Below are 21965 nucleotides of genomic sequence, written 5' to 3' on the forward strand. Positions count from 1 at the left end.
ATCACCCAACCTTACTCGATCAATCACACAACTCACTCGCACACCCGAATCGTAAAAAGAAAAAATTTAGAGAGAGGAGCCGGAAAGAAATGAGCTTTGTATTGCTGAAATAGTTGGATGGATACAAATGAGAGGACCTTCTTATACTCGAGGCCCTCGGCTTACATCCGTTAATCTAAAATTTAATCGGTGGACCAGATCGCACCGCCTCAACTACCGACATTAATGTTAACTACCATTTACCGATATAAATAAAGATATAATCTTTTAGAATCAGGCGTAAAGAGAAAATTTAGAGAGACGAGCTCCGGAAAGAAATGAGTTTTGTATTATTAGATGGATACAATTGAGAGAACCTTCTTATACTCAAGGCCCTCGGCTTACATCCGTTAATTTAGAATTTAACCGGTGGACCAGATCGCACTGCCTCAACTATCGACATTAATGTTAACTACTATCTACTGATATAAATAAAGATATAATCTTCTAGAATCAGGCATAATAACGGTGTCGTCCGCCCTTTGAAACTTCAAAGAGAAGATTTGATGGGAATCCGAGTGAAAACGGGAGGTCCTCCACGGATGAGTCACAGCCGTCCCTTGGGAACCTCTCGGATCGATCTTCTTTCGGACCATGACACATGCATATAATCCGTACCGTGACACATGCATATAATCCGTTGTCACAATCGAAGAACAGATGGAGCCTTGGACCGTGTTATGATAGCCACCTGAGATCAAATCCCTCTAAGATCACGTTTAGTAACTGACCTAAAGATTTCTTGCCTTGCTGTCTACTGATATATTTCACAGCGCCCGCCGCGCATTCATTCTGAGGGAGCAATACGGGCAGAGCAGAAACCTACCGATGCAAGTGTTCATTCGCAATCTTGGCTTTGGAGCTAATGAGAAATGACTAAGCCTCACAGGCGTTGGCTGGAGGCATCGAACAATAGATCAAACAGATCTTGAAAGGAAAAATGCACTTTATTACTGATGATACAGAGTCAAAACTAGAAGGCCAATACAACTTTTAAGAGAAACGACCCCCACAGTCCTCACCCTAGTAAAAACAAAAGCTTTAAATTACTGTGGATGTTTTCCTTCTCTCTCTGATCACTCTACACTCGTCTAGCTTCTATTTGCTTCTGTTGTTCTCTTTCTTTCCTATTACCCAATGAAAGAGAAAGATACCCATTGCCCTCATAATTCATCCTTCAGATCAGTAGTGACGGTTTCTTCGCTCTCTTTGGTGTCAGTAGTAGCAGGTTTAGGAGTAGAGGCTGCTGGTTTTTGAAGCTTGAAAGGGATTGATGCGTTTTTCTTCAGGAATTTGTACAGAGCCACCACAGTCCGGTCAGAGTCTACAGAGATCTGCCCCAAGTAAGATGATTTCGTTAGGCAGTTGCTGACTAGAGACAGAGGAAAATTTTCTATCCCAGCATTTCTAATACGAGAGAAGGGAATTGATCAACACGTATGAATCAATGCTCTTTCATTTCCAAGCAACATTCGGTTATCGGTTTTACCAAAACTGGAAATCACTAAAGCCTTAGAGGACAGTAAACTTATTTCAGGTTTTCAAAAATTCATGAAGACCGGGCATACATAGTTCGATTTTATACAAGACTTAAAACAGGCAACTAGTTCGATTTCATACAAGACTAAAACAGGCAAAAGCTGAAGTATATGAGCATACAACCACAATGATAATAAACTTCAAAAAGCCACTTACGGGATCAAAGCTTTTGTTTCCAGCTGGGAAGAAAAGAAGTGTGGGAAATCCATCAGCCTGCATGAAGCAGAAAAATTTTAGCCACGCCATTCCTACAACAATCCATTGGAGACATTTCATAGCAAAACCTCTCAAACACAGATAGATCAGAAAAGGTGAATCCCTAAGGATTTTGACAAAATAATAGAAAATGTGGACAACTTAATCAAGAAAAGATCCCTAAGGTTGCAATTAATGACCCAGAACAAGAAAAACATGTATTTGAAGAACAAAGCTGAAATGCTGACAACCACTCTTACAAAATCTCTTTTCTTTTCTATTGCTGTATCATAAGCCAACTTACCTTTGCCCTGGGATGTTCGTTGGTCGTTCCATCCATCTTGGCAATAACAAGACTGTCAATGCCACGCAAATGTTTGGCAAGTTTGTCGTATGTAGGCTCCAGTGCTTGACAATGCCCGCACCAAGGCGCATGTATCTGGTGACAGACCTTGCATTAGATTTGTTCCATACAGACAGAATAGAGATGAATCACACTCTCGTCTAAAAAGGAAATGGTACCTCGAGCAGGACGTCCTTTGACTCATCCAACACAATTTCATCAAAGTTGTTCCCAACAACAACTTTCACATCACCATCATTCTACAAGAGTCACAGGTACCAAATTATCGAAAGTACAACCAAATGACAATCAAAGTTCCACAGAATTGAAACCAATCACTCACGGTTTCAGGAATTGGGTCTGATTTATAGAAAGGTTTTAGCTTCTCCTCCAAGAAGTCCAAAGCGAAAGCCTGCGAGTGATAAACGCAAAATGTTATGTCTAGCTCACTAAATGCAATACAAAGTGTTCTAACTTTACAGAATGCTTTATGACCTTAATATTATCCAAAGTCACTTCTCCATCAAGGAAAAACTTCCTACTGTCATCATTTCCAGTGTATCCAAGGACCTGTTGAAGACAAGTACCAAGAAGTTATTCAAGACATGAAAGCCGATCAATCCACATTCATCCTCATAAAACAAAAATTACCTTGGGACCACTCCCGGAGACACCAAAATAATCTGACACAGGCTTTCCAACATCTTCATTATCCATTTCCACATATACGAAGATCAACTGGGGTTGAAAGAAAAAGAAAGTCATAAATGCATCAACCATCCTATTACTTTTGTGAAATGCATTTGACTGCTACAACTTAGTTTAGTTTCGGGCAAAATAGACCATGAGATATCACCAGCAGCCACTGGCCGGCTAAACTTGTCATTTGGGGAAGACAAACCCAACACTTGCATGCTTATAAGAAGATAATAATCTGTCAACTTAGTACAATGCATCATTAAAGTTATGAAGTTGTGGAAATGAACTCCGCCACTACAACTCGAACTAGTTCATACACTAATAATTCCAGGCTCTGTAAGCAGCAGCATCTTCGATTGCTCATCAAGTTTCATGTAGCCAGTAATTCATGAAATACTGACTAAGACTACTGAGGAAGTTCCTCAATTGAAAAACCACTACTTAGAAGGATGTAACACCAATAGAAAGCTTTCATCCTTATGGTCTCAACTTACCTTTCCCTTGAAAAGCTTTGCAGCTTCCTCAAATACCGGGAAAAATTTCTCCGAATCTTTTGATGTGGCAAACAGCAACACCTGAAAAGAATTTGCAAAACTCAATCATCATCAACAAGGAATTCTGACACTTGCTCATGTACCAAGGAATTACACTTACCTGCTTCTTAACTGGGCTTTCAAAAATTAAAGGTGCGCTTTCCCTGGTAAAAGTGGTAACCAGAGGAAGCTTGTTCGCAAAAACGAACTCAGCTATTGCAGACTTCTCAAATTTACCATCTGCAGAAAAAGGAAAACATCATAAGACACAGGTGCCTTGGCATATATGCAACTTTGGTTTCATTCACCACAAAGAGCAAATTAAAATTACCGAAAAGGCTTAATTTTTCTGCCTCCTTCTTAAGGATGACCAAAGCAGGACGCTTGACTTCAGGGTCTATGTGGAAAAGCTTTGCAACGTCAGGATTAACAGTTTGGTAGAAGTTGACATCATCTTCAATTCTTGAAGCAGCAGCAAGCTCCTCACTCTCGGGGCCCTACCATCAATTACAAAATGCAAAATTAACTTACCTCGAATACCTTTCTTCCTTCTCCATTTATCTTTTGGTATTGGAAAGTGTGCACAAACCAAATGAATGGCTAGGAAACGGGCATTTTTTTTTAATCTTTAAACTGGGGGTATAAGAACAGAGAACAGTCGCTCCATACTTAAAAGGAGACAAGTCAAAGCAATTCTCATTCATTCCTACTGAGAACAATTATCTCGAACTCGAGCACCACATAAATGGCATGCAGTGTGAAATAATGCATATAATTCCAACATACTTCAGTTAATGGCAGAAGCCCATCAATTTTGATTGCATTTTGCTCCAAAAGTAGTCGCTTCATCCCATTACAATTAGATACCAGAAAAAATGTAGGAAATGCAAATGTTAATTCTTCAGTACCACGTACCTTCAAATGGTTAAGATAGCCCAAAACAACTTTGTTTTCGGAAGTCAACACCCGTTCGGCTTCGTCCGCTGTGGTTAAGTTATTCACGCCAGGCCCTGTTTTCTTCTTGATCCAAGTCACAATAGCATCCCTGGAGTGAAATCAGATATACCGCTAAGCCCAACTCACATGCACGTAGCATTCAATCAGAACGGTCTCAAGGATGAACTGAACCAAAGACCGCAAAATCGCATCTTGACGTTCAGTTCTGGAAAAATAAATGGAAAATAAAACGGATCTTGGGAATGGACGAAAGCAGAAAAAAACAATCGGAACGTTACTTGGTCCTTTGGCCGGAATACGGCTTGTGAACGCCATCGACGAAGAAATAAACAGTGGGGAACCCTTGCACCTCATACTTCTGAGCCAACTCCTCCTCCTCCGTCGCGTCCACCTTCGCCAGGACCACCTCCTCTCCCTTCAGCTCCGTCGCCGCGGCGGCGTACTCGGGCGCCAGGGCCTGGCAGTGCCCGCACCACGGCGCGTAGAACTCCACCATCACGAACCGGTTCTTCTCGACGAAATCGGAGAAGTTCCCCTCCTTCAGGACCACGACGTCCTTGTCGTCCACCTCGGGCTCCTTGTACGCGTCCGCATCGGCCTCCGACTCGTCGAGATCGGAGTAATTCTCGAAGTCCTCGTCGTCCTCGAAGTGGTCGGAGTCGGGGAACTCGTCGTGAGCCCCCGCCGCGGCGGCGCCGCCGGCCCCGCCGTGGCCCTCCTCGGGCTCCTCGAGGAAGCTGAGATCCTCGTCGTCGTCGACGTCGACGGCGGCGGCGGAGAGGGAGCGAGGGAAGGAGGCGACGAGCAGGAGCGCCGCGAGGGAGAGGAGGAGGAGGAGGACGCGAGTCGACATTGCGATCGGAAGAGAGAAGAGAGGAGGGAGTGAGATCTGGCCGTGCGCTGCGCTCTGCTCGGTGCGGTGCGATTTTATAGCGGCGACGACTGCGAAGGAGGAGCAGAAAGACCGTTGACTGGCGATCGTGCGACGTCGTTCTTGGGCTGACCGGCATTAAATTAATGACGTGACATAAATCTAAGCGGTTGGGTTCATTTAGGCGAGTGATAATTATAGTTTTTATTTTATTTCCGTTTTTTTGTTCATTTGCTTTGATCTCCTTATTTAATAACGAATTAAGTCGAAGAAAATACGTGGTTTTTTTTTTTTTTTTTTTTGCCGGTGACTGGTCACGCAAAACTTGGATCTGCTTGATCTCGATTAGAAAAAAAGGCCCGGGGGGGAGGGGCAAATTGTCGTGATGGTGGCGAGGACGAGAGGTTGGTCTCAGTTTTTTGCTAACGTCTGTCACGTTTAAGGAGTGAACAGTTTATTTCATGCTTGGAAGAGAGAAAAAAAGTATAGCATCGAAAATCTTACTAAGTTAATCCACCAAAATTCCAAAATTAATACATCTATAATAAATTTACCTATAATTAAATTTTTTTACCACTAAAAAACCAAAAATCAATATATTTTATAATAAATTTATATCAAATTAATTTTTTGACCATAAAAGATTAACCCGATATGTTCATAATTAATTTACCCTTCATTAATTGCCAATTTAACCACGAAATCTGTGACAAAACAAAGGTAAAACCCAAAATGATGTACTTATCAACTATTTATGTCTTCCAATTTGGCAATTTAATAGAACTAGTGAAAAATTAAATTTGTCACGAAATACCAATCTAATTAATTTATAGTAAATTTGTCAAAGTGGTAGTGATATCAATATCCATATTTTTTTCCTTTTTGGATCAGTTTGCGTGACATTAGTTCCACAAGAATTGGTCCGATTCCTCCATAGGAACCGTGAACCAAACCAAACCAAACCAAATTGGACTATATTTTTTTTTTTTTTTTTTATTCGACAAGGGTAAAAATACAAATTATTTGTGGAAGTAACTTCTTGTAATTAATAATTTCATCCTACATTAAATTAACTTTCAATGTATTTAGGAATTTTTTAGAAATAAAATAAAATACTTAAAAAATAGGGATAATACCCTAAAAAACCCCAAACCGATACACTTGTGACAAATTTACCCCAAACTATTTTTTTGACCACCAAAAACCCTAAACTGGTATACTTTTGACAAATTTACCCCAAACTGGTACACTTGTGACAAATTTACCCTATGTTAGTTTTCGTTAAATTTTATTCTCAAATTATTAAGTTAAATAACACGTGACAGTTAACCAATATACCAATTTAGGATTTTACGTTCCGTTTGTCACAGTTTACAATTTTTATGATTTTTTTGTGGTATTAATCCAATTTAGTACAGGGTATATTTGTCACAAATTTACCAGTTTATGGTTTTTTGCAGTCGAATAAATTAGTTTGGGGTAAATTTGTCATAAATGTACCAGTTTAGGGTTTTTTATAGTTAGTCGGGGTAAATTTGTCACAAATTTACCAGTTTGGGATTTTTCATGGTCAAAAAAATAGTTTGGGATAAATTTGTCACAAGTGTACCAGTTTGGAGTTTTTCAAGGTATTAACCCTAAAAAATAACATTGTTGTTCCAACTTGAGTGTATTGCCTAGATGGCTGCAAAATTGTTCTCCTTTGAGAACACTAGAGATTGAAGACTATCCTGAATTGTCCTCTTTACCGATGGCATTCGCCTCAAGCCAACATTGACAAAGCTGCAGATATTTGATTGTGGGGAATTGAGCAATTGTGGAAAAGAAGATGATTAAAATTGAAATTGAGCAATTGTAGAGAAGAAGATAATAAAATTGATTGATCGATGTAAGCAAACTTCCTAGGAATCCTCTCTCACGCTTAGTTTTTTACACAAAGTGGAAAATAGAATGACGAAGAATTTTATATTGTATATCTAATTATATATTTTCAATGTATAGTCCTCAATAGATAGTACAAAAATGTAAGTAATAAAAGAAATGATGTTTCCAGCAAAATCAAGAAGAATCGATTATAATCCTAGATTGACAAATCAATCAATCACAATCTCATTTTGACTCAAGGAATCAAGCATATCTTCCAATACTCCCCCTCAAACTGGTGATTTATATATGTCTAAGACGCCTAACTAGCTTAATAGATATGCATGTTGTCTATGACATATGGCTCAGTAAAGATATTCATAAGTTACTCTGTGGTTCCAATTTCTCTAGTTTCGATTATTCTTTCTTAAATATTATCACATATGAAGTGATAAGTAACCTCCACTTGTTTCATTCTCTCACATACTATGGAATTTGCCACAAGTTTAAGAGCTGCATCGTTGTCGCAAAATAGCAAGGTTGGTCTTTTAGCTTATACCCAAGGTCCAGAAGTGTGGTCCTCGTATCCACATTATTTCCCAAGGAGTTTTAACCATGGCTCAATACTTAGCTTTGGACAATGACAAAGAGACAATGAATTGTTTCTTTGTTTTCCACGAAAGCAACAATTCTCCAAGTTTAGTGTAGGAGACAGTGATGAACCTTCGACTCGTAAAATAAGTTGTATAATTTGTGTCACAACAGGCTGTCATTTCTATGTCGCAACTTTGAGAAAAAAGTATCTCAAGTCCTGGGCATTTCTTCAAGTACTTCACAACCTTAAGATCGGCATTCATATGGTACTCTTTCGGGCTATGCATGAATTGACAAAGACCAATTCACAATTGTTCATAACGTATTATTCTTCAAAACTCTCTATTATTTTATTTTCATATATGCAACTTTAACACATCCAAAGTGAAATTTCAATAGAATAATTGAGTAATTGCTGAACTCATTTATCTATAATTTTGATGTATATCTTGGAGGTATATTTGTTTTAAGCCATACAAAACAATAGTGGAGGTAAATAATGCCTTAAAGAATATTGATCATCATTACGCATCAAAGTATTAAGGCTACTACTACTTCTTTATCTTCTTCACCAAACAAATTTCCCCATCAATATTCGTTATAAAATGTACAAATGAAAATTATTTTCATCATTTATAAAAAAATTAAATATAAATTTTGTCCATAATAAAAATTATTTCATTGATACTTTAAGCTATGCAAGTGATTATTTTTAAGAAAACATTTTCCGAACCATTTATTTTTCATGAAACAAACGTAACCTAAGTAGAAAACTAATATTAACTCTCATTAACTTTCCTAGAGTATATTGATATTTATTTATTTATTTTATTTACTCGTTGCACGGTTATTTGAGTATTCAAACGTACAAGTGCATTCATTTTTAGAAGAAAAAAATTAGTGATATGAGAAACATTTTTCGATAAATAATCACTTGAAACACTTATAAATATATTAAAAGAAAATTATTTTCATTGCCCATGAAATTAGCTAGGCATAAATTGTCATGAATGATGAAAACATTTTCCGCTGAATAATTTTTCTAAGTGGTATAAGAAATTATTTTTCGATTTTTTTTTAAATCATTGATTTTTCTGTGAAAAAACGCACCAGTAGAGTCGTATGTAAATTTTTCAAAATTTTTACAATCGAATGGTATTTTATTTGGAATCTATCGCGAGGAAAATCACAGCCCACGGACCGCGGGGGGTTCATACACGAACGGGCTTTTACTACAAAAAGCCTTTGGGCCTCGTACGGCGGAAGAACATCGCAATTCAGGCCCGACCGCGAACCTCCCGATTCATCCCGGTCTCTCTCTCTTCCCCTCCCTGCCTCTTCCTCGTCCTCCGCTCTGCAATTCCGCAAATCCCGAACCGAAGCAAGGAAGCGAGCGAGCGAATCCAGCATGATTAGCATTCTAGCTCGGGTAATTTCACCGAACGATTCGCCGAACCACCGTCGAGATTCCCTCTTTCTTTCCTTTTTTTTTTTGGGCAGTCGAATCCGTCGATTGTGTCCAGCTTCTGTAGATGGTTGATCTTGATTGATTTTGCGGTGATCCGATTATGCAGGAGCGCCTGCTTGGCGCAGCTCTGGGCGGCGCGCTCGCCGGAGCGGTGGTGCTCGAGGAGCGGAAGAGGATATACCGGTCCATTTCCGATGATCGGTCTCGCCTCGCCGCCCAAGCTCAGGTGAAAACTTCGGCGTTTGATTCTGCTTGCTCTTCTTGACTGGCATTTGGTTATCCCGATTCTCAACCCTAGACCGCGCCTCTTCGATTGGGATTTTCCTCAGTAGAGCTGCGGATTCCCTTTTGTGTCGCTGTGTAAAACGGTGAATATGCGTTTGAGAAACGGAATAACTCTCGGTTATCCCAAATCGAACGAGCATACTTCTTCGGGGTCAGACGATTGAATGAATGCGGCGTGAATTACCAGGAAGAGCATATCGTGGTGTCGGTGCTCTATGCGGTTTTGTTTCATTCGATTGCACTTAGAAGTTTGGACATTTCGCCTCGACTACGAACTGGTCGGAGATGGTGGAAGTCGTTCTTCCAAAAATGGAATCTTGAGATGATGGAGATTGAGGTTTGCTCTGTTGCATCCATCATTATGGCTGTCCACTTGAACCGAAGGAACATGGAGGCATTGCATAAACCTGCGGGATATGTTGATACCTTAGGTGGAGCACTTTGTTGGTACATGAAATAGATTTGCACAAACACATGCCAGAAACTGGTTTGAATTTTTTTTCTTTTTCCCAATTTGCAATAGTTAATAGAGTTGAGGGGAAATAGGATGCCGTCCTTATCACGATCCTGAGTGGCTCTCTTTCCAATTTTGCTTCTCACAGCGCTCAAGCGGTTAGTTTGAATATGATTAGGCACCTTGCCTCTTCTCCTTGTACTTAATTGAGAGGGTTTACCACTAGGTTCTGTGGCACTGTCTTGAAAGAACTTCTAATCCCTGTCAGTCTTGGGTAAGAGTAAGAACCTAACGGTGCCAGATCCATCCAGGGTGTTGTTCTTGCCTGCATCTCAAGATGCAAGTGGAAACAGTGTCTCTAGCAGTTTATGAACGCTGTGAAGGATGTGAGGTTTCACTTATTTTGATTCAGGCTATTCGATTTGTTAGTGACTTGGCTTCTGTCGTTATGCGAATTTGCCCATTGCTACTTTGGTTACTTAAGTTCTGCTTGCTTTGATTTCTGATTTGTGGAGTTAATGGATGCAGTTTTTTGATTTGTTAGTGACTTTGCTTCTGTCGTTATGCAAATTTGCCCATTGCCAAGCAACTGGTGTACTATGGTTGATTAAGTTCCGCTTGCTTTAATTTCTGATCTGTGGACTTAATGGATGCAGTTATTTGCATATCTTTTTGGCATTGCATGGTGCAGTATTGTAAATCTCATTGCTTCAACATTCTGCAGAAAAGTGAGCTGATATTTGGAAAAGAATTTCGCTCAGAATTGGCACACCTGTGGAACAAGTCAGTGGATAGGACGTTGGGACCTGTAATAGAGTATCTTAGCTCTCGTGGGTGGTAGAAAAATCTGAGCTCCTCGCAATACATGGAACTTCATAATTTTTTTGAAATAACTTCTGTAATGTCCTTCCTATATTTGTATCTCTCCATTTCCTCTTTAATGGACCTGCTTCTTCAGTTAGGCCCATTGGATATGAACCCTGGTTATAGTTTTCCCTGTGCCGATATCACTTCAATGCTGTTGTCCTTTCATTTGACTCATTGTATCATTTACGAGATTGAAACTGAATCCTTTTGGACCTTCCATTTTGATTCACCGAATCGGCCTGTGAATCTATTTTGATGTTACTGTTGATTTAAATAGAGCAATCGAATGGCAAAGATTTATCAAAATCAAACAGGGACATCTAATACTAGTCATTCTTACTGGACTTGTGGATAGATGATCTAGAGCTTGGTTAAGAGCAGATCGAGCTTTCACTCACCTTTCTCTGGAGCAAGACTTAGAACTCCTCGAGAAGAGTGTGGAATGGAGGTGATAGATAAATTATCCTCAATGAGCGTGGGGATGCTGACATAACTTTCCTTAATGTATTAGGTGAGGCTTAGCTTTCCTGTATATCTTGGTGAAGGTCCAGTTGAATAAATTTTCATTCTTCAAGATGTTGTGAGGAGGGCACATAGTGTGACTCATATCATGAAGAAAATGTTAAATAGTGTTAAAGGCACTTGTTAATGGTCATTAATCGTCCTCTTGTTTCTATTTAAAGCATGCCATTTTTTTTAATATATTCTTTTCCCATTTTCAAAAAATGTACTGATATGCATTTTTTTACCAACTCTAGTACTCTTAACTAGTGCCCTTGGGTCACCTTTAACAAGACTCCATTAGAAATACATCAACATGAATTTTGTTTTGAGTGGACTAGAGTGTGAGGAATATGCTGATATAGATGATTTTACCATCTGAAGGCGACTTGTCTGTTCTCATTGGTGTGATTGGTATTAATCCTTAACTTCAGGTGTCACTAGAGTTGTCTTTTCCACCAAAGTTCGTTTTGTAAGCATGTGAAGAGACTTTATTTGTTTGAAAGTTGGATGTTCCTTTAGGTTGGTATGTGAATTCTTGTTGGACATTGATTGCATGTTGGCAAGTACTCGTAATAGTATGAATTAAAATGTTTATACAGCTGGTGAACTCTCCCAATTGTGTTCCTTGTTTTGTGAGTGCATTAGTGAAATTACATACCTCTGGACGTCCTAACACTATCTTGTCAATCTGAGGTCTACATGTCTGACAAATTTTCATCTGGATTTACATTTTCAGATATGCCATTGCGGTTATATCTCTCTGAATTATCCTATCATCTCGTATTATTCCTGGGAGACCTTTTTTACAGGATGTCCTTGTATCTGGCTATTTCTTAGTTCTCATGCAGTAAATTGAGCCAGGACAGTGTATCAAAGGGTAAAGTCATCGATGTTGGAGGCAACATATGCACTAAATCTAAATATATTCGCTAGATTCAGCAATACATACATCAGCTAGAAAACTCCCTGACAATAAGTCCTATAGAAAAGGAACAATAGCAGTAGTAAGGACGGAGATAGGGGGATAGGGAGAGGCTTCTTGGCATGATGGAACACCCTATACTGACTGTGCACATCCGGTGTCTGGTTGAATGGCTTTGGCTTTGCTTGCATTAGCCCGGCGAGTAACCACAACATAGTACACGCCCATTGCCAAGAGCACGGCAAATGCAAGAGCGAACACAATGCCAACAATGCCACCAACTCCCATCTGGCTTTTACCATCACGGGTCGCAGAGAGTTTGCCATCCTGTCCTTGAGCAGCCCCAACCACTTGAGCCGCCTCAGGCAATGGGGAGCAACTAGATATGGCACATGGGTTCTTTACAGTGGTCTGTTGCGTGTTTGGGTGGAAGAAATCGTATGCCGAAGGTGAGAAGGCCATGGGGTTTTCATTGGCTAGGCCATGGGGGGCTCTGTCTTGTGCTCCAGCCAGGCACAGAAAAGTGGGAGTCAACAGGATGAGCAAGAAAGAAGACATGGGCGTCATGTTTCTTGGTCTCTCGGGAGTAAAGCTGAAAGTGAAAGTGGTCTAGTTCTTGGAGTTGAATGGGTTACGATGCTTTGGGCAGGTTTTTATAGGGGCCGTGAAGGGGCCTGTTACTTTGAGTTGAATTTTTGACGAAGTATAATTGGAGGGCGGTCGTGATTAGAGAGGGGGGAACAAAATGATGGGTAGGTATATAAGCATAAAGAATAAGAAAGCAGGTTCTCCCCAAAATGGCTTCTTCCAACCCTAAGTCTGAGAAAGGAAATTGTCTCCTCTTCTTTATTTCCAAAGACTCCTCGGATAAGATCATTGCTTAATATTTCTCGTGGATCTTAACTTGAGTGCTTAATTTTTGCGAGAACGGTACCCAAGTAAAGGGGGAATCTTGGACACTGAGGCTCCCTCCTCGTGATCTTATTCATTCCACATCTAGGCCTGCGGCATTCAAGTGGTTCCGTGACGTGTCATCTCCGCTTTTGAGTGCCTTCTAATTCACATTTAAGTGCGGACGTGAGAACAACATTTGTGACCCTCGAACAAATGTGCTATTTCTCACTACGAGCCAATCTTTTTCTTCTTGCTTCTTCTTTTTTTCTACTTTGTTGGTGGTAATGATGGGAGAGAGCGAGATTAGAATCATAAGGGGTCGACGTTGGCTCTGCTTTATAGCGTGGTGGAAACGGAGGAGTGATGGCGCATCATGTGGATTTTCATTTCTTAGCTTGGGAGTTCAGCAAGGGTATATACATTTTGCATATATAGCAATGAACCCCTTGGTGGGTGTAATTATAATGGTGGGGGTGTGGCTACTTCCGCATTACACCTGCCCGCGAATTATTATAGCGAAGGCGGCACCAGAAACGCATGCACAGAGGGGGCAAGAAAAAGAGCTGAAATCAATGCTCATTCCCTCGACTAATATTATAAAAAAGCCACCTTCACGCTCTTTCCCCTTATCCTGTTCCTCTTTCGCAACTGCGAAAGCGACTCTCACTCATGTAGTCACATGACATGCTACGCGCACCGCGAAGGCGTGAGCTCAAAATTTGCACGGGACTCTCGTTTAGCGCGGTGAAGTGGGGTTCCCAATTGCTCAATGGGAGGTTCACCGGTCTTTGCATGGTCGTCCCCACATGAATCGGCTCTTCGAGTAACGGTTGCATTGAGGGCGATCGCGAGTGTACTGCCTTGACTTGATGGGAGTTCGATTTACAAGTCACTGATTAAACGGCATAAGACGAGTCAAAGCGTATTGAATCAATTTCTGTAAATAAATTGATTTAAACTTTGATGAAGTTTCATGTGGACTTGACGTGGCCCTAATGCATTTATTGCTACTCATGACTTGGTCATTGAAGAGACTTAGCCACGGAAGATAGGAGTTGATCATGGCCCTCATCAGTATACAGGCTTTGGCCACTTGGGATTTGGATTAGGACGAGCATACCGTAGCTTATTTATTCACCTATAATCATGAGTGACCGCTAGTGGTGAATATGATTCCAAAGTAGAACCGAAAATTGAGAATTGAGAATCGAAAACTAGATCGGGAACCTATGAAACTCCAAAATGGAAAGTTGAGGCTTAGCAGCTTGAGCGGACAAAAGAGAATTTCTTCATATTTTGTGAAGTTAGACGCACGCGCATCATCCCCTTCTTTGCTCTTTTGCTTATTTTCCTGACATTAGAGAGAAGACTATATATCATTTATTTAACTGTGGTCCTAGCTAACTAAATGTTGTTTTTTATTTTGTATTATTAAGGTGTCGTTATTTAAGTAACTTGAAATATAACATTGAACAACGAGGCACTCATGTCTTCCTCTTGTTCTGTCCCGTGACCTCATAATCTAAATAAAAGGTCTGTTATATCTATATATTCAATTAAATGAACTAGGACCTTTCATGCTCATTATCTTATTTACAGGAAACCCTACAATTTTATTTTTGGTCATGAAAATGATGTTGCTTGAACAAGATTATCATTATGATACTTTGAATGAAAATTGATCGGTTCCCAAATGGACCCTTGAACTTGTGACATGATAGGTTTCAGATTTCAGGATATTCAAGCTAGATTCAAGGTTCCAAAATATGGAAAATCAGTTTTGATAAGTAGGTTCTAGATTTTGCATAGAACCTAAATAAAATTTGCGAAATCTAAAACCATTCACTCTTGGTAGTGATTGTTGCTCCATGCTAGTATCTAAATCCCACTTCTACATATGTCACAACGCAGAATCCCAAGAACTTCCATCACAGTTACATTTGGTGATTAAAACCATGATGAAAATCATAGGGCAGATTCTAAATCAGCTATTGATCATTACATTATCAGATCTTAGTTACTTGGTGATAATTAATTTGCGGTGTAATGGATGCGTTTTATAGCCTCTCTACCTTAGTTTCTGTGGAGTGAACTCTCTGAAAGTTCGGGATTCTCAAGTGAGAGTTAATAATGCTTGTAGGATTTTAGTCTTTTTTTCTCCTTTTCCCCCACTTCTCGTTGGCGCTCAGTCCTGTTATCTTGGTCAAGCAAGTACATAGATTATACATAGCACGATGCGAAGAGAGAAGATGCTAGAAAGTTGACATATGTGCATTGCTGCAATCCATTACGCCACTTAAAAGTTAAAGAGATTAGAAAACAGCAAATAACCACAACAACCAGCACTCGAGAACACAGCTTAAAGATCGGAGAGTTGGAAAAAGAAAATTCAACAGACAAGACGCAAGACGCGAGACACAGTCGCAAATTCTTTATCCACATTTTGCTTTGACCCTCCCTTGATCCAGCTCCGTCCCTTGAAACGGAGAATTGAAGAACTCATAGTGAGTTTCAAGCGTTGCTCCTGAAGGATCCCAAGGCCTTGACGGCTCCAGCTCTCAAGATATACTGGTGATAGAATGCAGCAATCGCAGCCCCAATGAATGGTCCAACCCAGAACATCCACTGCATACGTACACAAAATCAAAGAATCGTGTCAGCTTCTGCCTTACATTACTCTTAATTATGCCCAAAAGTCAATGCACACCTACACATGTTAAAAAAGGGAAATTTGATGATATAATCTGAGGTACGATAGCTAGCAACGCAATACCTGGTCGTCCCAAGCCTTGTCCTTGTTGTAGATCACGGCAGCTCCGAAGCTCCTTGCTGGGTTTATGCCTGTTCCCGTAATGGGGATCGTGGCCAGATGCACCATGAAGACTGCAAACCCTATGGGCAAGGGTGCCAACACAGGAACGTGGGAGTCCCTGGCGTTTCGCTTCGGATCGGTGGCCGAGAACACGGTGTACACCAGGACGAAGGTGCCGACGATCTCTGCCCCCAGCCCCACGCCCTTGCTGTACCCATCGGCCAGCTCGTTCGCGCCGCCGCCGTACCGGGTGTAGTACGCCCTCTGGAACGCCTTCACCAACCCACACCCGCAGATGGCGCCGAGGCACTGCGCTACCATGTACATCACGGCCCGGACGAGCGACACCTTGCGCGCCAAGAAGAGACCGAAGGTCACCGCGGGGTTTATGTGCCCACCTGTTCATGTTGAAGAAACCGAGTTAAGGTATGTACAATGAGAGATGATGTTACATTTTCCGACAATTTAAGCTTTTACACAATGACGTTTTAATGAATGTTGTGATGTAATCTCGTTACTGATGTAACATTAAAAGTTCACAACCTACATGAACAAATATATTTGGTCTAACAAATTTAGAAGTGCTCAAGAAACAAGTTAAAATCGGTCAAAGAAAGAGAAACCTACCGGAGATACCGGCAGTGCAATAAACAAGGACAAAGATCATGCCCCCGAAGGCCCAAGCGATGCCAAGAATACCGACGCCACCACAGTCACTGCCGTTCATGGTGGGGTCGGTCTGGCTCTTGTAACCGATCACGGTCAAGACCGTGATGTAGAGGAACAACATCGTGGCAATGAACTCGGCGATGAGGGCACGGTAGAACGACCACTTGCCCAGCTCCTCCGGGTCGACCAGAGGGGCGGGCGGCGGGTCCTGGTAGTCCCTGCCGGCCAACGGGGGCTGGGCACCTTCCAAGTCCTTCCCCATTTGCTTGGGCTCTCCCTCTTCCGAGCTTCTACTTCGAATGCAGGACTTTAGAAGGTGAGGTGGTACGAATGTGATTTGACTTGTTAGTTTTTGTGCGTGTTGTGGGAATGTGCATGAATTGAGTGGTATTTAAATGAGTGAGGGAAGTGAATATTGTGTCAATAATTTGCATACGGCTTCAATTGATGACATAATTAGAGCATTTCTTTTTGGCCGCCCCATTAGGCTTGATTTCGATTTCTTGGCTCGCATGGTCCCACCCACTTTGTCCTTCATCGACTCTCTTTTCTTTTTCCTATAATTTTTAATCGGAAAAATTATCCAACTAGTGAATTTATTATACAAATACTAATTCCGTGTCAAATTTTTCAATTTTGTCAATTGACTCATAAATCTTTACAGGAAATTTAATATAGCCATTTCGACTAGTGATAAATAGATCGAAATGTTAGCGATTTCTAATAAAAATTGACTGAATTGGAATTTTGAACAAAAGTTTACGGCTAAATTAACAACATTAAAAAATTTAAGGCTGAATTAGCATTCGTAAAATAAATTTAAGATCAATAGGATAATTTTTTCATTTGTTATTTATAAATATAATATAACGGATATAACCATCGGTTTTGTGATATTATTAACTAACTGTTGGGTTGTCCTTGGCATTATCTTCTAATCATGTTGCCGCCCAAATCATGCTTCGAAACATTCTGACGGAGTGGCCAATAATGCAATGCCAGATGGATGTGATCTGGACGATTACCTTCTGATCCCATTGTCGTCGAAGCAATTATTATAAGGCTCCTCCTGCTGCATATCATGTATATAATTGTGTCCTATTTCCTTCCTTTTTCCTTCATTATAGTTCCTAACTTCTTTTCCTATCTATTCTAACTTAGCCAAACCAAAAAATAAGAAAGAAAGGTGGTTGTTCCATACATGGCAAACGGACAAGTATTGCTTAAAGTTTAATAACAATATTGCATATTAATTAAAATTTATGAACTATATTAAACAAATAAAAAATTCAAAGACCACATGGCATATTAAATCGAAATTCATTGATCATTTATGTCGTTATCTCTTCATTATATTGAACTAAGCCAACGTTGATATGAAGGATCGAGTTGATGTATTTTCCTCATTTTGTTGGATCAATTCGCGTTACGTATCACTCTTCTCTTTCTATCTCCGACTCTTTAATGCTCTTCTAATTTCCATCGCACTCTATTCCCTTTGCCCGAACAAAAGATCATATTTATATATTTCAAATTTCAAAAGCGCCCTAAGCTTAGTTCTTCTAAATTGCGATTAGTTATATAAAATGCGGCGATCGCATGCACATATCGGATTTGACTAATAATGAGGGGGAAAATACATATTTTCAATAGCCGACCACACATAATAATTTTATGCACTCTAATCCTCCACTGCCAACCCATTTTTGTTTAATCAAATCTTAAATTGCATACTTAAAGCATTTTCTTCGCTTAACTGAAAATGGAGGATATAGTTGTGGCCTTGAGGCAGCCACGTGTCCAACCGCCAAACACGCAAACGCCCAAGTCTCCTCCCATGATCCTCCCAATTGGCCGGTGGATGTTATGCTTACGACGATGGTCGTATTCTTTTATTTATATGCAATGACATTTTTTCTATAAAAAAAAAAAAAAGAAAAGGAAAATTAAGCCTCAAAGAGTGGTGGCAAATGAGTGGGGAAGATTGTCCAAAGAGTTCTCAATGTATCATACGTGGATTAATTTAATTCAAAAAAATTTCAATCATGTCAATTTAATTATAAACATTTTAATTATGTCAATTTAATTTAAATTTTTTTGCAATTTACCAATTTAATCGATCTAATCAATTTTAATCGAAAATCGCTAATATAGACATTAATTTTCTTATGCAACACAACCCACAGTAATGTGAATTTTTTTTTTTTTTACATTTTAAAAATTTTATTGATTTTTTTATAAACTTTTTCTTTTCTCTCTTTCTTTTCTTCTTCCTCAAAAAAGGAAAATTAAAAAAATGCATAAAAATTTAGAAGAATTTAGAAAAACTAAAAAAAATGCAAAAAAAAAATTGTTCATATTAGCGATTTTCAACCAAAACTAGTTAATGACTAAATTAGTAAATCATCAAAAGATTTAAGATTAAATTAGCATAATTTGAAGGTTTAGAACTAAATTGGTAGCCATATAGTAGATTTCAAATTTTTTAGATAATTGTCTCAAATTAAGTGTAAGGGCATCAAATTTTTTTTTAATGGAAAAAACCTCATTTCATTTCAATTCAAGTCAGTAATGTAAACGAACAACCCAAACGAGTTTTACAGCAAAGGACATCCAACAACGATTTGGGAGTGGGGGGGTTAAACTTAAATGGGAAAGAAGAAAGTCCAGTTCAAAGGGAGGGACTAATGACGGAGTTAGGCTCTAATGACACGGTTGGCAATCTTCTTTTGGTCTCTGTAATAATGGGTTAAACTTAAATGAGGCAAAGAAGAAAGTGTGGCCCGACCTTCGTTGATAAGCACCATATCTTCCCATTGCACGTGATATGATCCTAGAAGTGCATGAACTAAAGTAAGGCAGTCCGACTTGACAGTTACAACTCTTTTGCCATTTTCCTTCTCACACACGGTGGCGAGAGCTCCATTCCTTCGATTAGTCATAGGGTTTCAGCATGCAGTGCAGATTGCACCTTCACACCTCATGGGCGAACCCACCGATTAGCACTCCAACAACGTCTCTGCACCCTCCAGTGGATGTTCTAGCTATGAAGGCTCCATCGACGTTAATTTTAAAGGACTTCGAGGCAGGCCAAACCCATTTCAAAGCTGAGGTCCAATCTCTTGTTGAGTTACTCTCCATCGACGATCCATCATGAATCGCTTTATGTGCAGCCCAATGTTGGCCCGACCATTTCTTAAATTAGAGGTTCAAGCACTTGATAATTTGGGCCCATATGGGCCAATGATGTAAAAGCCCAGATTTGCCTACTTTCAATTTCAACCGTGGCCAATGGGCCAAATCATGGAGACCCAGTTTGGGTCATCGGCCATTCTATTCGCACCCGTGTGGATATTCTCATTTAAACTATTCGAGTATCTATTTCTTTCTTCTTCTTCTTTTCTTTTTAGGGGAAGCCCACATTTATATTTTTCCTTATCATAGATTAGGGTGATAATTACCAAGTCAATTGAAACATGTGTCACGAAAGAAGAGATGAAGCGAGAAATGGGCACTGACACTTAGATTAGTGGGCGAGATAAAAAGAATCGTGCAATATCCTACTTTAAAGGAGCAAGATATAAAGACTTTGCATAAGATACCATAAACTTAAACCGTATGTTCACGAAAACTTCCATTAAGAGCATGGATTATATATAGCACAATGCAAAGAGAGAAGTTACTAGAAAATTAACATATTTGCATTGTTGCAACCCATCACACCACTTGCAAAGTCGAAAAGAGAAGAGAACAGCAAATGACCACAACAACCAGCACTCGGGAATACAGCTAAAAGATCAGAGAGTTGGGAAAACAAAAAAGAAAAATCAGAAGACAAGAAGCAAGACACACTCCAAAAGGGCAAATTTTTTATCCACATTTTGCTGTGACCCTCCCCTTGATCCAGCTCTGACCCTTGAAACGGAGGAATTAAAAAACTTATCCTGAGTTTCACGCGTTGCTCCTGGAGGAACCAAAGGCCTTGACGGCTCCAGCTCTCAAGATGTACTGGTAATAGAATGCAGCAATCGCAGCCCCAATGAATGGCCCAACCCAGAACATCCACTGTACACATTCACAAAATCGAATGACTTAGATTATCGTGTCAGCTTATGCCTCACGTTATACATATTAAAACAGGAACTTATGATGAGATAATCTGCGGTATGATAGCTAAGCAATACAATACCTGGTCGTCCCAAGCCTTGTCCTTGTTGTACATCACAGCAGCTCCTAAGCTCCTTGCTGGATTTATGCCAGTGCCCGTTACGGGGATTGTTGCCAGATGAACCATGAAGACTGCAAACCCTATGGGCAACGGTGCCAACACAGGAACGTGAGAGTCCCTGGCGTTTCGCTTTGGATCAGTGGCCGAGAACACGGTGTACACCAGGACGAAGGTGCCGATGATCTCCACCCCTAGCCCCACGCCCTTGCTGTACCCATCAGACAGCTCGTTCGCGCCGCCACCGTACCGGGTGTAGCGCGCCTTCTGGAACGCCTTCACCAGTCCACACCCGCAAATGGCGCCAAGGCACTGCGCTACCATGTACATCACAGCCCGGACGAGCGACACCTTGCGCGCCAGGAAGAGACCGAAGGTCACCGCCGGGTTTATGTGCCCACCTATTCATGTCAAGAAAAACCGAGGTATGTACATGAGAGACGATGTCATAATTTTCTGACAATTTTAGCTTTTGCGATAACATTAACAATTATGCACCTATATAATCAAATATATATTTGGCCTAGTGAATTTAGAAGTGTTCGAGAAATAAGCTAAAATCGATTAAAGAAAGAGAAACCTACCAGAAATACCAGCGGTACAATAAACGAGGACAAAAATCATGCCTCCGAAGGCCCATGCGATGCCAAGAATACCGACACCGTCACACTCGGTGCCGTTCAAGGCCGGGTCGACCTGACTCTTGTAACCTATCACGGTCAAGACGGTGATGTAGAGGAACAACATCGTGGCGATGAACTCCGCGATGAGGGCGCGGTAGAACGACCACTTGCCCAGCTCCTCCGGGTCGACCAAAGGGGCGGGGGGCGGGTCCTGGTAGTCCCTGGCGCCGATCGGCGGCTCCCCAGATTCCATGTCCTTCCCCATTTGCTTGGCTTCTCTCTCGTCCGGGCTTCTACTTCGAATGCTCTTAGCTTATTGGTTTTTGTGCGCGTGTTGTGGGATTGTGCGTGAGTCGAGTGGTTTTTATACGACAGAGGGAAGTGGACATTTGGGTGCGTAATTTGCATTTGGTGTCGATTGATGACATAATTAGAGCATTTCTTTTCGGCCGCCCCACTAGGCTTGATTTCGATTTCTTGGCTTGCGTGGTCCCACTTTGTCCCTCAGCGACTCTGTTTTTTCCTCTTATGTCCTGTAATTTTCAATAGGGGAAATTATTTAGTCTAACTCTAAACTTATTGTACGAATGCTACTTCAATCCTAAATTT

At 40.5% G+C, this 21965-nt stretch overlaps 5 protein-coding genes across 5 annotated transcripts; 1 reads left to right on the forward strand and 4 right to left on the reverse strand.

The window, feature by feature from the left end:
- Positions 1-967: 967 nt before the first annotated feature.
- On the reverse strand, positions 968-5207 carry LOC104432871 (protein disulfide isomerase-like 1-4). Its single transcript, XM_010045442.3, has 12 exons — positions 4584-5207; positions 4264-4393; positions 3680-3845; positions 3470-3588; positions 3310-3390; positions 2768-2854; positions 2612-2686; positions 2460-2528; positions 2296-2376; positions 2078-2212; positions 1735-1791; positions 968-1373 (listed from the first exon to the last, which is right to left on the reverse strand). The coding sequence occupies exons 1-12, from the start codon at positions 5156-5158 to the stop codon at positions 1203-1205; spliced, it is 1746 nt and encodes a 581-aa protein (XP_010043744.1). The 5' UTR covers positions 5159-5207; the 3' UTR covers positions 968-1202.
- Positions 5208-8919: 3712 nt separating this feature from the next.
- Positions 8920-10967, forward strand: LOC104432872. Its single transcript, XM_010045443.3, has 3 exons — positions 8920-9062; positions 9208-9327; positions 10565-10967. The coding sequence occupies exons 1-3, from the start codon at positions 9042-9044 to the stop codon at positions 10679-10681; spliced, it is 258 nt and encodes an 85-aa protein (XP_010043745.1). The 5' UTR covers positions 8920-9041; the 3' UTR covers positions 10682-10967.
- Positions 10968-12084: 1117 nt separating this feature from the next.
- LOC104432874 lies at positions 12085-12887 on the reverse strand. The gene has a single exon (XM_010045444.3). The coding sequence runs from the start codon at positions 12698-12700 to the stop codon at positions 12269-12271; it is 432 nt and encodes a 143-aa protein (XP_010043746.1). The 5' UTR covers positions 12701-12887; the 3' UTR covers positions 12085-12268.
- A 2379-nt stretch (positions 12888-15266) lies between these two features.
- Positions 15267-16883, reverse strand: LOC104432876 (probable aquaporin PIP2-4). The gene is made up of 3 exons (XM_010045446.3): positions 16467-16883; positions 15801-16237; positions 15267-15652 (listed from the first exon to the last, which is right to left on the reverse strand). The coding sequence occupies exons 1-3, from the start codon at positions 16768-16770 to the stop codon at positions 15539-15541; spliced, it is 855 nt and encodes a 284-aa protein (XP_010043748.2). The 5' UTR covers positions 16771-16883; the 3' UTR covers positions 15267-15538.
- Positions 16884-20112: 3229 nt separating this feature from the next.
- Positions 20113-21709, reverse strand: LOC104432875 (probable aquaporin PIP2-5). Its single transcript, XM_010045445.3, has 3 exons — positions 21318-21709; positions 20698-21134; positions 20113-20573 (listed from the first exon to the last, which is right to left on the reverse strand). The coding sequence occupies exons 1-3, from the start codon at positions 21619-21621 to the stop codon at positions 20460-20462; spliced, it is 855 nt and encodes a 284-aa protein (XP_010043747.2). The 5' UTR covers positions 21622-21709; the 3' UTR covers positions 20113-20459.
- Between the last annotated feature and the right edge of the window lie 256 nt (positions 21710-21965).

Source organism: Eucalyptus grandis, chromosome 2, assembly GCF_016545825.1.
Source record: "Eucalyptus grandis isolate ANBG69807.140 chromosome 2, ASM1654582v1, whole genome shotgun sequence".
In the NCBI taxonomy this organism is placed as follows: Eukaryota; Viridiplantae; Streptophyta; class Magnoliopsida; order Myrtales; family Myrtaceae; genus Eucalyptus; species Eucalyptus grandis.